The 14,861-nt window shown below is 38.5% G+C and overlaps 1 protein-coding gene across 2 annotated transcripts in view; it reads right to left on the bottom strand.

Moving 5' to 3' along the window:
* Positions 1 to 14,861, bottom strand: part of Znrf2 (zinc and ring finger 2) — an 80,935-nt gene that overhangs the window by 22,349 nt on the left and 43,725 nt on the right. Inside the window, exons 2-3 of one of the 2 annotated variants that reach the window (XR_005973284.1) lie at positions 10,731 to 10,826; positions 895 to 968 (exon numbers count right to left, since the gene is read on the bottom strand). Coding sequence is in view for 1 of the 2 variants with exons in the window: in XM_041640298.1 (XP_041496232.1) it covers positions 10,731 to 10,826 (96 nt within the window). In the remaining variant the exon portion in view is untranslated. The remainder of the gene's footprint in view (positions 1 to 894; positions 969 to 10,730; positions 10,827 to 14,861) is intronic. The other variant, XM_041640298.1, reaches the window with a different exon arrangement.

The following is a 14,861-nucleotide window of genomic DNA, read 5'->3' as shown; positions in this document are numbered from 1 at the left end:
TAAATACTGATGTAAATGAACAATGTTAGACAACCATAAGATTGTGAAGTTCTCAAGCTGGAGAGGACCACATTTTTAGAGAATGTATTCTTTTTTGGTTGAGTTCTGTTAAAACTCTGTGTATGCTAGTGCCCTGAGGCCAAAGGCGCTGGATCCAACAGAGCAGGAGTAGCAGGCAGTTGTGAGCTGCCTCATAAGGTACTAGGAATTGAACTAGGGTCTTCTCTAAGAGCAGCACACACACTGTTAACCATGGAACCATCTGTTACCAGCCTCTGGGGAAGCTATTAACACTGGTCACACTTCATCTTCAGGAGTTAATAATACATTATAAAGGTGGTGTGGTACTAAGTCGCTCGCGCTCCACTGCTTCAAGAGCTTAAAGCAATCCTGACCAACAACATGTTTTATTATAAAAGAAATAGTATTATCTGTGCTATCTACATTGGCCACATACCAACTAGAATGAGCTCTTGAATTTTCAACTTGTGGTAAAATATCAAACCTCAAAATGCATAATAGCTAATGAACATACATTTAAAAGCTAATTAGAAACTTCTGTAAATTGGTATTTCAGTTACAGCTTCTCAAGCTCTTTAAGTGTGCATTGTCCAAAGAGAGTACTTACAATTCAAGCAGCCAACTATGCAAAATTAAAATATTTAGCAGGTCCAAGCACATATCCATACAGTTATTGTGGATTAAGACAACATGAAGAAAAGCAGACAGCCAAAAGTCTCCAAAGCCAAAACAAAACCAAGGCCGAGTGTGAGGCAGCCAGGACTCCATGCACAGTCTAAATCACCACAGTTAACTTTCCGACAAGCACCAAACAGGAGGCTCATCTTTCCAGCCAATACAATGCCGAGCACTATCACAGATCAGGCATTTTACCTGAAGATTTACTTTTTCTTGAACCCTCAATGATAGCAGAAGAAAACAAAAGCAGCTGAAATGTGAAATAATCCCTAGAAAATCAAGAATTAAAAAAAAAACCACAATATTAGTAAAAGCAATTATTCAAATAATGAAAAGTGGGGTTCTTTTATTAATATTTTCAGATATCTCTTAATTAGTTTAACAAGAGTCAATACTAAGACTTGACATTTCAGATCCATGAGCTGTTTTATTCAAATACTGTAATGCAGTTTATAAATGATATTTAACAAAGTGAGGCTGATTTCTAAGTTAAATATATCAATAAAAGTATGGTATCAACCTTTACTAGTGTGCCTCAAACTAGAAACCTTGGTGAGTATTGGTCCTATCCTGTTCAGTCACGTTCTGGCTCACCTGGAATTATTAGTTTCTTTGCCTTGATGCAAGCAAAGTCAGCAGGCGTATGCCTTCCTTTGTGTAAGTATAACTAAGAATCAATGCTATTAACCATGCAGCTACCCTTCAACTGCACTGTTACAATCTAAAAATGAGATGCTTCTTGGCTTTTGAGTAATGGCTCACGTCTAAAATCCTGAGCAGGCGGGACTAGAGGCCAGCTTGGGCTATAGTAATGCAGTACACATGTCTCAAAAGCAAACAAGAATATTTAAGGGCAGAATTTTTAGTAATTTAAAAATTATATGCCTGGAAATTCACACTTGACATCACCTCTAAGAAAATGTAACAAAGTAAAGTGGACTTGGCTCTGGAATGGGAAAGCTGGAACGAAAGGGATGAAAGGACGGTTTACAATCACACTCCCATTTCCAAGGAGACCTAAAAGCAAACTCAAAACACAGTACTGAATAAAGCTAAGTTCCTTATAGGCTGCAAGGAGCCACACCAGACACCTAAGGAATTAGCATTCTGTGGAATTACTCCCCAATCTTCCAAACTTTCAAGCTATGCCCCTTTTCTTTCACATAAAAAGAAAACAAACAAAATCATAATTATTTGCTATACTCTAATCAAATATTGCCCTAAGTGGCACTCTATTTGTAAAAACAAACTGTTGAATATAAAAAAAAAGAGCTGGGTGGTGGTGGCACATGCCTTTAATCCCAGCACTTGAGAGGCAGAGGTAGGAAGATCTCTGTGAGTTCGAGACCAGTCTCGTCTACAAGAGCTAGTCCCAGGACAGGCTCCAAAGCTACAGAAAAACCCTGTCTAAAAAAAATAAATAAATAAAACCCAAAAAAGAACAAATTATGTTCTTTAAATTATATTTAACTATGAGTCAGGTTCATTTGCTTTGAATCACTTACTACAAAGGGGGGAAATCAGTTACTGAAAAAACAAAAATCTATTATTATTTTACATGATTTTCAAGCTTATTATTGTGTACTTTAAAATTAGAATAATGCAGGAAGCTATAATGTAGGCTCAAAATGGCAATAAATTTGAATACAGAAACAAAAACCCAATCTCAAACCCATAAAAAAAACCTACCGTGGGTATAGTTTAGACAGTTCCAGGTTTGATTCTCAATCTCCAGTTTATTTAGGAGCACATGGGGTGGCAGCTACCTCATAAAGCTGTGCCTAGACATGACTAATACTTGACTATCTAGTACTGCATCTGGTATGGGACAGGTTATTCCAAGATGATTAATGGTCTATACCATTACTAATTCACACACACACACACACACACACACACACACCCCAAAACCATTTTAGACAACTTTAACTGTGTGAATTCTCAAGCAGGAGAGGATCATATATTTAGGAAAAATATTCTTTTGTTAAATGTAACTTTTAAAAACTATGTGTATATGTGTGTACCTGTACATGTAGAAATGCCACAATGGAAGAGAAAGCAAACCCAGAAAAGAACTCTAACCCCTCTAGAACTACAATGGACCATCATTGTCAGGATCGGTCATTATCAGGGATGCAAAAGTACATACAACCTTGACTGAGCAGGACTACAAGGCATATAACATATGAAAGCTCATAATTATGTACAGAATGGTCATAAAGTAAATGCAGAAAGAACATGTTTGCATAAACATGAATGGGGATATAGATTAGCAATAGAGAATATTCATGAGACCCCAAGTTTTATGCTGCACATTGCAAAAACAAAACAAACAAACAAACAAAAAAACAAAACAGAAACACACCTAAATACCCTCTCTGCTGGAATGAGTGTAAGAAATTAAAGCACTTCTGGAAAGAACTGGGGCTTGCTAAGGTGAGAGGGGACTTTTCATTGGGTATTTTCTGTCTCTGTATTGTAACCATGCAATCATACCTATTCAAAAAGAAAAGTTAATTTTAAAAAGGAGCAAAAACAAAGATGGCAGGCAAAAGCAATCAAAGAAACCATATTTGGAAGGCCATTCTCCCTGGGTCTGGTTTCTGTGCCCTTGGGGCATCTCTTCAAGGACACCTATCTCAACAGCAGCAACAGTTCCAGAGCTAAGGGAAGGCGTGCCTCAAGGAAGAGGCACAGCTTCTTTTAACTCCTCTTCATTAGAGCTGCTCACTGATGTGGGACTCAGGGCTTCAAGACAGACAAAAGGGTTTGCTGGCTGTTGAAGTTATTTCATGAGTAACAAAATCCTTTGATTCTGACCCAAAATCAGAGATTTATATGTTACCACCTGGAGTTCACACAACTACGGCAGGCTAACCGGTTATGGCAAGGTAAAGAAGGTAAACAAAGCATTTACAGGTTGAGAAGTGTAAATTCAAATAATACCAGATGATTGGGAAGAGCACTTGCTTGGTATGCACAAACTGGGTTGTGATCCACAGTGCTGGAAAATCATCACTGCCATCAAATGATGACATTAAAACAGAATATGGTCAAAGTCTTATATGAGACAGAGTAAAATATAGCATTAGGGACCAGAGAGATGGCTCAGCAGTTGAGAGCACTTGTTCTTGAAGATGACCTGGATTCAGTTCCCAGTGCCCATATGGCGGCTCACCACCATTCAATTCTAGCTCCAAAGAATACGATGCCTTCTTCTGACCTCCATGGGCACCCGGCATGCACATGGTACACATAAATATGCAGGCAAAACACTAATACACAATAAACCAAAAATATAACACAATAAACCAAAAATATAACACAAAAGATCCAAACACAGTTGTGTGTAATTGGCAATCTCAACAGTTCAGGAGGTGGATTTGAGGCAGAGGGTGTTCAACTCCAGGTGAATTCAAGTCCAGCTTTAGCTGCATGAGACCTATCTTTAAAAAGTTCTAATACAAAAAGGAATACTCAAGCTGCATAATATTTGTTTAAATAATTTAACTATGAAATATGTATTTTAAAAGGCTAGTGGCTCAGAAGGCAAAGTACTCAGTGTACAAGCATAAGGACCCGAGTTTAGCTTCCCAACGCCAACGTAAAAGCAGGGCCTTGTGGCATGCATCTGTAACCCCAGAGTCGGCGAGGCAGAGACAGCAGACCCCTGAAGCTCTCTAGTCAGCTAGTCTAGATGAACTGCTGAGTTACATTAAGACCCTGTCTTGAAAGATAAGATGGAGAGCAAGTAATAGATGAGAACATCAACTTTGGCCTCTATATATATGCATACCTATGCAGAAACACCTGCGCGCGCGTGCGTGCGCACACACACACACACACACACACACACACGACCAGAAAAATTTTCTATTAGGTTATTACCATCAACAGACTGAAGAGACTTTAAATCCAAGAAAAATTGGTAAAACCAGTTACAGTGGGGGATTTAGTAAAATTTCTAAATCTATCAGACTTATGTAGATCAGACAATGCTCTCTTTGGAAGGCCATTGAATATGTCCATAATACAACCAACTCAATTTATGTATTAATAAGCTGCTGAAGTAGCTACGTGTGGTGGCACATGTCTTTAATCACTACCAAGACAAAGACAGGCAGATCTGAATCTGAGCCCCGCCTGGTCTGCATAGCAAATACCAAGTTAATCAGGGACACCCAGGGCTATACAGTGAGAATCTATCTCAAACAAACAACAGCAAAACAAACAAACAACAGCAAAACAAAATGGCAGAAGATCTTTTTCACTCCATAGAAAACGTACTTCACTGATGTTCTAGTTGCTTCTGTGTAATACACTCTGACTGAGAGAAACTCGGGATAGAGTGTTTATTTGGATCACAATCCATCAGGTCACAATCCATCATTGAGGCAAGTCAAGGAAGGAACTTAAAATCAAGTAAGAAATAAAGTACATACCAAAAAAGGAATAATCATTACTGGCTTGGTCACAGACTCATGTTTAGCTACTTTTTAAAAAATTTGTATATATATCAACATTTTGTCTGTGTGTATGTCTACAGACCATGTGTGTCCTGGTACCCGAGGAAGTCAGAAGAGGGTGCTTGGGCCCCCTGGAATTGGAGTTGCAGTGGGTTGTGAGCTGCTATATGGGTGCTGGCAAACAAAGCTGGGTTCTCTGCAAGAGCAGTTAAACACTCTCAATAGCTAACCCCTCAGTTAGCTTTCAATCCAGCCCAGGCTGATGGCATCACCCACAGCTGAGAAACACACCAGAGACAGGCTCCAGACCAATCTCATCAAGGTAACTCTTCAGTGAGGTCCCTTTGTCCAGGTGACTTTAAGTTTGTGTCAAGTTGGCAACTAAAACTACGACAGCTTATAATCATTATTTACAGAAAGCAATGCTCTACTTTCACAAATAATCAATGAATTTCAAAAATAGAAAGGTATGGACAGTGCTTTGTAACATCAAAATCAAAATCACTTCTAGTAATTTCTACCAAAATTACCTTTAAAATCAGTAAAAGGAATAAAGCATATTAAATTGGTAAAGCTATTAAAAAGTTATTCTTAAAATGTTTATTATTATAATATAGAAAATGAAAAATAAGCTATTAAGTGCTTAGCATTAATAAAATTTAGCTTTATTTAAAACTATTATTGTTTTTGAAAATACCATTTAAATATTTAGCTTGCCTAAACTACCAAAACATATATTATGATGAAAAATACAACTGTGAGAAAATACCATGTGAAATGTTATACCAATGAAATATAAAATTTAGAGAAAAATATTATTACTTATCATGTTGAGTAGCTGAAGAAGTGTCTCATATAGACAGGCTGGCCCACAGTCCTCCTTCTCCTGCCACCTACCTCCTGGGTGCTATCATTACATAACTGCTCCACCACACTTAAGTATAGAAAAGGATTATTTTCAAACAAAATTCCCAGAATACACTGAGGAAGTGATAACTAGACCAGACTGATGACCCTGTCGGTCGTCTTTAAGAGCGGATGGTTTCACCGTTGTGTCATGGCTGATGAATCTGTAGCACTTCCTGAATTACAGACTTCAGTGCAAACGACCAGTCTCTGAGTCATAATCTTTGCCTGTATGTAACCTCAGTAGTAATGTTATTAAATATATAGGTTGAAAGGTAAAAACCCAGCAATACCAGAAACTAATTCAACTCAATTAGACCATTAGAAAAAAAACTATCAACACAATCTAACAACAAACAAAAAAGAAAAAGCTCAGAATCTCAGCACTTGGGGAGGCCAAGACAAGAAGTTTATAAGTAAGTTTGAGGCCAGCCTGGGTTAAAGATTCTGTTTCAAAAACAAACCTAAATAAATTTAATAAATAGCTGCGTTTTGTTTTAAAAGAGAAGAAAATGGCATACCCATTACTGAAGCTCAAAGCAATCGCTCATTCAGCAGGTTAACGCTAAGTGAGAAAAAGCAGCATGCCCCAGTGTCAAAGTTATCCTAAGAAAGCTTACAAGCAATTCAGGAAGAGGAAGACACAGAACACTTGGGAACAATTCATGTTCAGGTGACACATGCCCACAAAATCAAGACCCAATGAAGCCAGTATTAGATCTGGTTCTGAATGTCGACTGGCTGAGTGCCAGTTCCCACGCTGTTGTGCTATGTAGGTGAGAAGGGAGTCAACATACACATACTTTTCAAGAACCACTGTTCCATCTTCTCTTGCACTCTCTGCTTTCTGGTCACCAAGAAAGAGGAATACATTTCCTCTGTTATACACGCCTATCTCACCAGGGCCAAAGCAATGGAACCAAAGAACGTGACCTGAAAGCAGGGGTCAAAAATCAACCATCTTAGCTGCCTGTCTGAATATTTCTGTCACAGTCACTGAAATGCTAACCACAAAACCAACTACAGTTAGCATGGAAAACCGTCACTCTTAACCCCAACAGTAGGAATAAACCTTGACACTAAGAACACTGATTCTCCGAACCCAATCAAATGCAGACAGACCGGGTTCCGTAATAGAAACATGTAGTGTCTCTGTGGGATGAATCTCAAGCTCTGAGTCATCAGCTTACATTCAGATGTCTGGAACTCACCCTCTCTAAGAGTTCCTCTATAAATAGAGTAGTCTGAAAGTAAGACCGACAATTCTAACTGAATTTTTATAGGTAGTTAACAGATACTTCACAAAAAATTTCAAATTTTCAGATCGAGCTACTTCTGGAAGTCTGCACAAGATACAAGTTACTAAGTATTTCCCATTGAACGAGAGTTCTTGTTTAAGCACTAACATGATTTAGAGGCCCAATCTAGTTGAGTTGGTGTCAACATTTAGGAATTCAAACCCAAAGCTATAAAGAGTCATGTGACCAAAAAGACTTCAGATTTCTGTGTCACCTAGTCTAAACTTTGTGATAACAGGTAACATAACAGATGCTATGTTTAATACTCAGGCATTAAAAAGGCCACCTCCAATCAGATTCAACATGGTAAGTGATATTCTGGGGCTCTTCCTTTAACACAATTATGATTCCCCAAGCCCAAATAATGTGGGATTTCCTTCTGTATACTGTGATTACCATTTATGAACAAAGAAACTGCTTTGGACTTATAGCAGGGCAGAACTTAGGTAGGCAGGGAAAACTAAACTGAATGCTGGAAGAAAGAAAGGTGGAGTCAGAGAGAAGCCATGTAGCCTGCCAGAGACAAACACTGGGAACTTTAGCTGATAAGCCACAGCCACATGGCAATACACACATACATAGATTACTAGAAATGGGTTAAATTAATATGTACTAGTTAGCCAATAAGAAGCTAGAGCTAATAGGCCAAGCAGTGATTTAATCAATATAGTTTCCATGTGGTTATTTTGGTTCTGGGCGGACAGGATGAATAAGTGGCCTCCTCCTACACCTGAGACAGAGAAGAACTTATCAAGGTGCCACTTTTCTGTAAGCCCTAGATCACGATGTACAGCCAAAGATCCCTTCTTCATTCACCTCTGTGTCATCACAGCCCTCAGACTAGTTTTAAAATTGAAAACCACGGGGAGGGGGAGGGATATGGGAGGCGGTGGAGGGGAGGAGGCAGAAATCTTTAATAAATAAATAAATAAATAAATTGAAAACTACATAAAATTTATGAAATATTTGCTTCTTGCTGTAAATTTTTATTGAAAGACCCAGGCCTAGTTATTTTTCAGAATGGCTTTATCACTAGCAGAGCAGTGTGTGTATGTGTGTGTGTGTGTTGTTGTTGTTGTCAATAACTACTAATGAGTACTGTAAGCATTAGGAACAAACAACACTTGAGGAGAAGCCTGCTATTTTTTAAAAACACTGCTAACAAACGTTTCAAGGGGTTTTGTCACCCCCGCCCCCAGTTAAAACTCTACAGGAAGATTTAAGAGTTCTCACTAAGGCCAGAGTCATCAGGAGACCCCACACCACAAGAAGACAAGGCCTTGGTAAGAGCCCTAATCCGTTTCTTGATTGCTGCAGCTATAAGCCTCTCTCCATTCTGCATCTTTGGGCTGTGCTCACTGGCTTAGCACACACCAAGACAAGAGCCACTGTATTTAGTTAGACTTTGAGACAGCCTAGCAGACGAGCTTAATAACCTAAACACATTAAATCCGGAAATAAAAAGCTGCCAAATATCACAATATTTTTGCAGTGTTCTGGATATTAAAAAATTAAATTACAGAATACTATGATCATGCGCAAATCTATTATGCTTTTTAATTCAATGAAATGTAGTTGCAATTTTTAAAAGCCAGGGGTTAACATTAAAGGGCAGTTATTTTATGAATATATATCATAAACATCATTATGAAGTATAATGGCAGAACAATGAAGCAAGTACAGAGACAAAATTATCACTTTTAGCCTCAAATTCTGAACTTGAATGAGAATTTTAAGTAACTGAATTTCAACTAGATTATGTAAAGACAATTTCATAAGGCAAAAGGTTACAACATAACCAATACATTTGCTATTAAAAGTAATTGCTAGGAGCTATTTCCACTGATATACCGGTTAATGAATGAAATGCTTGTCACCACGGTTGATACTAAGGCTAGAGACGCTACCTTCCTAAATCACTTGACAAAGTTATCACAAGAATATATTCATCTCATTAACTCTTTGAGAGGCCTTAAGCCCCACCTGTCTCATTTACTGGATCATAGCACTTAGCACAGTATCTTATATATAAGGACCCAAAAGATGGTTGATAAACCATCTGCCAATAGATTTTGCCATTTACTAGTATTCTCACCATTCACTTCATATCTAAGTCTCAAATGTCTTTTTTTCTTTTCTTAGTGGCATTTAGGTATGCACGAAGTTCCTCTACCTATTTCTTTGCATCAAGAGACAGAGTCTTACTACATAAATAGCCCAGGGTGGCATCAGTCTTGGCTATGCTAAAGTTATTTATAGGCAAACACCACAAAACCCAACTGAAGTTTGTTTTTCTATTAACTAGAACTATTTGATTTTTAATTCCTGAATTTGTTCTATGATGACACTGAAGACTGTATTACTAGGGTAAGGAGAGAAAACCCTGGTTCAACATACCATACCTAAAGCAACTGCCAATTAGCGCAAGAATGAAATTTCTCTGTGGGTTCAAAGAGACAGATAATGGTGACATTAAAGTTCCGGTCTCCACTTCCAACATTTGTTTTCTTCCATTAGTTGTCTATCTACTGTATTTATCCCTTCTGTTAACAATGTATCATTAATTACAGATTTGCTTAAGAATGACTTATGTGTATAGGTGCTTTACCTGTATGTATGCCTGTGTACCACATGTGTGCAGTGACTACAGAGGCCAGAAGAGGGTGTTAGGGCCCCTGGATCTGGAGTTCCAGAGTTGTGAGCTACCACGTGGGTGCTGGGAAATGTTCTTGACCACTGAGAAATCTCTCCAGTCCTTCACTTATTATATATTCTTAAACACAACTTTTTAATGAACACTACTTTTTCTTTAGGCCTACTAAAACTTTTAGTCAGCACCACAGTTCTCAAGTGCAATGCAGCAATCTTCTGGAGTAGAGAAGTGAGGGAGGCCTGGCCGTCCTTTTCACTGAACAAAGCCAGCGCTACTTTTATGGTAGCATCATCTGTCTTTTTCATTCCTATTCTCTCCTCTGTTCCAGTGGAATTTTCCAGGATATCTGATGTATCTTACTACACACACACACACACACACACACACACACGAGAGAGAGAGAAAACCCAACCTAACTGTAGAAGAAATCATTCTCTGTCATTAAGCCAGGTAATACGAGTTTTTTTTAAACAAACAAACAAACAAAAACAAAAAACAATGCCACTCCTGTCATTAAATGTCTTGGAAATTTATTATTTTCACTTATTAATAGGTATAAACTAATTAACCTATTTTTAAAACACATACAAAGTTATCTTCAGATGAGAATTTGAATCCTTCCCAGCCACTTAAATTTTGCTTCAAACATGAAATTCACATTATTTATGGCAATACTAATTACAATATTATTTTAAGGCATAGACTTACCATTATAGGTTATTCTTGGCTTTGTTAAACACATCACAAGATGCAAATCCATTTCATCTGAGGGTACAAATTTTGAGCATACCGGGCACTTAAACCCTAAAACATAAAAGAAACCCAGGTTATTTAACTATTCTGAATATCAAACTATAGTTTGTAAGTCATGGAAGACTAAAAGCATTTAAAACTTCAATATTAAGACTTAAATAATACATTACAGTACTTATTACAATTCAATTTTGGGGAAAAAGATTTGTGACTAGAAATCAATACAATTTAAACCAGTGTATGAATATCATCCCATTATCTTAAAAATCAAGTCAAATGAGAAGAGGGAGCCCCATCATAAATCCCCTTATCTAGTCCTATTACTATTATTCTGATTTTTCAAAAATACACACTTTCTCTAGGTTATTTCATGTTAGAATAGCTTCCTATACTGATCATCTTTGTGAAAATTATCTTTACCAATTTGATAACATTCTTTATAGCTATACAGTACCAGTGATGACTGGAATGAGGCTGTTCCCCATGAGCTTATGTTTGAACGTGTGGTCCCCAGTTGGTACAACTGTTTGGGAAGGATTAGTAGGTGTAGCCTTATTGAGAATGTGTGACGCTGAGGGTGGCTTTAAGGTTTCAAAAGTCCATGCCTTTCCTAGCCAGCTCTCTGCCTTGAGGTTGTCGCCTTGGCATGTAAGGTCTTGCCTACTGCTGCAGTGCTATGCCTGCCTACTGCTGTCAGGTTCCCCACCATGGTCAATGGACTTATTCAAACAGTAAGCCCTAACAAACTCTTTCTTCTATATGTTGTCCTAGTCATGGTGTCACTTCACATCAATAGAAAAGTAACTATGATAATCCCTTAGCACTATTCTCTCCAATCCACTATTTTAAACACACACTGATAAAGAACGTAAAAGCTTTGAGAACAGCAAAGCAGGTCTATCATCTAAGACTCCTGAGGCCTGCATTACCAGTTGCACACTTGGAGATGGCTTGTGTTTACACCTCAAGAGTTCTTATGTTCAAAGCTTCATCACCAACTTGTTGGAAGTGCAATCCTTTCAAATGAGGCTCCAGTATGTGGTTGTCAGGTCACATGCTCCAAAAAATGAAAAGCAGCTCTTATGGGATTCCCCAACACTAAGTTGCTATGCAAGTCTCAGCCTGAGCATTTAATGGCTCCCTGGTTTCTTGTCTGACAAAGTAATCCCTTACCTCCATAACCTCATCTTCATCCCACACCTGCCACTGTGGTGCCAACCACCATGAGGCCTTTGTCAGTGCCAAAGTGATACCAGTACCAAGTCCATAAGCCTCCAGAAATGTGAGCTAAAGCAACATTATGAGATCGGTTGTGCTTGGATACTTCATTACAATAATGAAGAACTGACTGAAACGGCCTTTCTGCCACACCATACTAAGTCCTAATGCAAATTAAAAATAGCAACAAACCAAGAGAGGCACTTGCAGTCAATTTTGATACTTAAATGCTAGATTCTTCCATGTAATATTCAATGTGGACTAATATTTGCCCGAAGTGCTCTACTGAAATCAAACTAGCACACTAATGGGAGAATGTTACCTATCTCACTTACAAAGACACAGTCTGGAATATTCAAGGGGGCTCAGACGTAAGCTGAATTGAGAAGACAGAAACCAGGGCAAGTAGAGGAAAGGAGGCCTCTGGTCATGGAGCAGATGTGTAGACAGAAGTAGTAGCACTCTGGGAGATGAGCAACCAGTGAGGAAAGGAACCTTCTACACCTACTTCTAGGATGTACCAGTTCTTAAAGAACAGTTTTCTCTCAACTGTGAGAGCAAAATCACAGGCAACCTGACAAGTCAGATTAGAATCATAGCTCCTATGAAACTAATATAGCAGGAAAGAGTTCCCTTACTATTTATTCAAAATTCTGTTTCCCTAAGTGAAACAGTCTGAAAAAAAAAAAACTAAAAAAGCTTTATTTATTGGAGTTGGAGAGATAGATGGCTCAGCAGTTAAGAGCACTGGTTGTACTTGTTTCTTTCCACTTCTCAAAATTCCCTAAACTGAGAGTGAATAAAACTTCAAAAAGGAGAAATGAACTTGATATAAGTCAGCAGCAAGAGTAAGAAAGTCCACGAGTGAGTTGACAAGATTGCTAAGGCCGTGTCTTCAGTGCTATGAAGGCAGCAAAGTCTCACTTCCTAATCCTCAAAGGCCAAGATGGAGGACAAGGATGCCCCATGACTTTCCTAATATTAATTCATGAGGCTAAACTATTGCCACAAGCTTTCAGGGTTCAAGGCATGCAGCACCAAGCAACATCTGAAAACCTGAGGTTTCTGAGTCACTTCTACACCAGAAAGAGCTCCTTGGAGCAACAGTGCCTCACATCCGGGTAGGGAGCACAGCCAGTGAGCCCAGAACACTGTCTGCTCTGCACTTTTTCAAGTGTTTAGAAACCAATACCAACAACACGGTGGGGTGGGGGTGGGGTTACTATGGAGAAAGAACTCAAATATTTCTACTAGGCTGTGGGTGTCAGAGTGAGCCTCCCCTGCCAACCTAGTCCCCTGTTCAGAGGGCACCTCAGCTGAAGAACTGCTCCCATCAGACCGGCCTGCTCCTCACTGGCCTGGAACAAGGAAGGCAGCTGAGCAAGCCCAGGTGCAGCATTCCTCTGAGGTTTCTACTTCAAGCTCCTACTTTTGAGATTCTGCCTCAGTTTCCTTCGACAATGAACTGTAGTCTGTGAGCTGAGACAAACCCTGTACTCCCCAACTGCCTTTGGTCGCAGGGCTTGTCACAGGGACAGAAGACCAAACTAGGACAGTGGAAAAAAGAAGAGAACAGGATAAAGAAAAGTCTAGCATTGAAAAAGAACCCTCTCTCCACAGGCTTTACCTATATACATCTATTGAGAAAACCCAAACACCAAGCGTTCTTATCTATTATAAGCCCTACCTTACATATAAAACAGTCAATCAGGGTTTTAAAGGAACCTTTCTATTAGGTAAGATGCAACAAAAGAAAGAAAAAAAAAAACCTTATCATAGAGAAATACACCAGAAACAAGTTCAAAAGAATGCAGACAAACAATATTTGCATTATCTATCAAAAGCAAATGGGCAGTATCTTTACCATACAAAGAACTCTTAAAAATCAATGAATAAAGCTAAACACTGCAGTTTTTAAAATGGGCAAAATTTCTAAACAGCACCAAGCACTCCTTGGTGTGATATACAGAGGACAAGATACACCTATGTATATTCCTGTCGAAAATAATTAGGATATAATCATGAGGAATTTAGAAAAAAGCCTTTAACATTCAAGAGACCTCAAAATAATACAAATGTTAATCCAGAAAACAGAAGGAAACAAACAGTTCAAATCCTGACCCCTGCACTAAAAACGTGGGTTGTTACAAGTTACTTTGTTTGACTTCCATCTTATTATGTTAATGATCCCCCCAGGAGGGCCGATTTGTTCTTAATTATCCAGTGATAATTCAAGATAGCACTGCATCCATGAAACAAGAATGAGAGGCTAGAAAACAGTGAGAGAGAAATGGAAGAAAGGAATTAGGGCTGCCAAGATGACTCAGCAGGTTAAGGTAAAAGTCTATGGAGAGAACAGACTCCATGGAGCTGTCCTTGGACACCTACAAACACCATGGCATATGTGACTTGAATACACATCACACACACACACACACACACACACACACACACACACACAAAGCTAAAAAAAATACAGAAATTAAAAATTCACATAGAATTATGGGCTCTTGACTTAAGTCGTCAATTAATAATAATTAATATTTACAATGTATGAGAAAATTATCTAGATACTTTGAATATATCAATTTACCCCTGCACACTTTGAATTTAGTCTTAATATCTTAAAGATAAAAGCAGATGAGCTAAGAACATGGCTATAGCTAGGAACTGGCCACAAAAGTACCCCAACAGCCCTCCTGGTTCCACAACTTTGCGCAGCCTTTTCAGACTCCCAGGAAGTAGGACCAAGATTCAAGAAAGGCAGATAATAAAATAAGATCAGCTCAGGTGAGGAAAGAGGAAATCTAACATATTTTCCCAAACTATAGCTAATCAGTATTCAGAATGAAAAACTGTAAAAATAAA

This window comes from Microtus oregoni, unplaced genomic scaffold (genome assembly GCF_018167655.1).
Source record: "Microtus oregoni isolate MIOR12 unplaced genomic scaffold, Mior012 000062F_ref0000492, whole genome shotgun sequence".
Classification (NCBI taxonomy): Eukaryota; Metazoa; Chordata; class Mammalia; order Rodentia; family Cricetidae; genus Microtus; species Microtus oregoni.
This window is presented reverse-complemented; position numbering and strand designations above follow the sequence as displayed.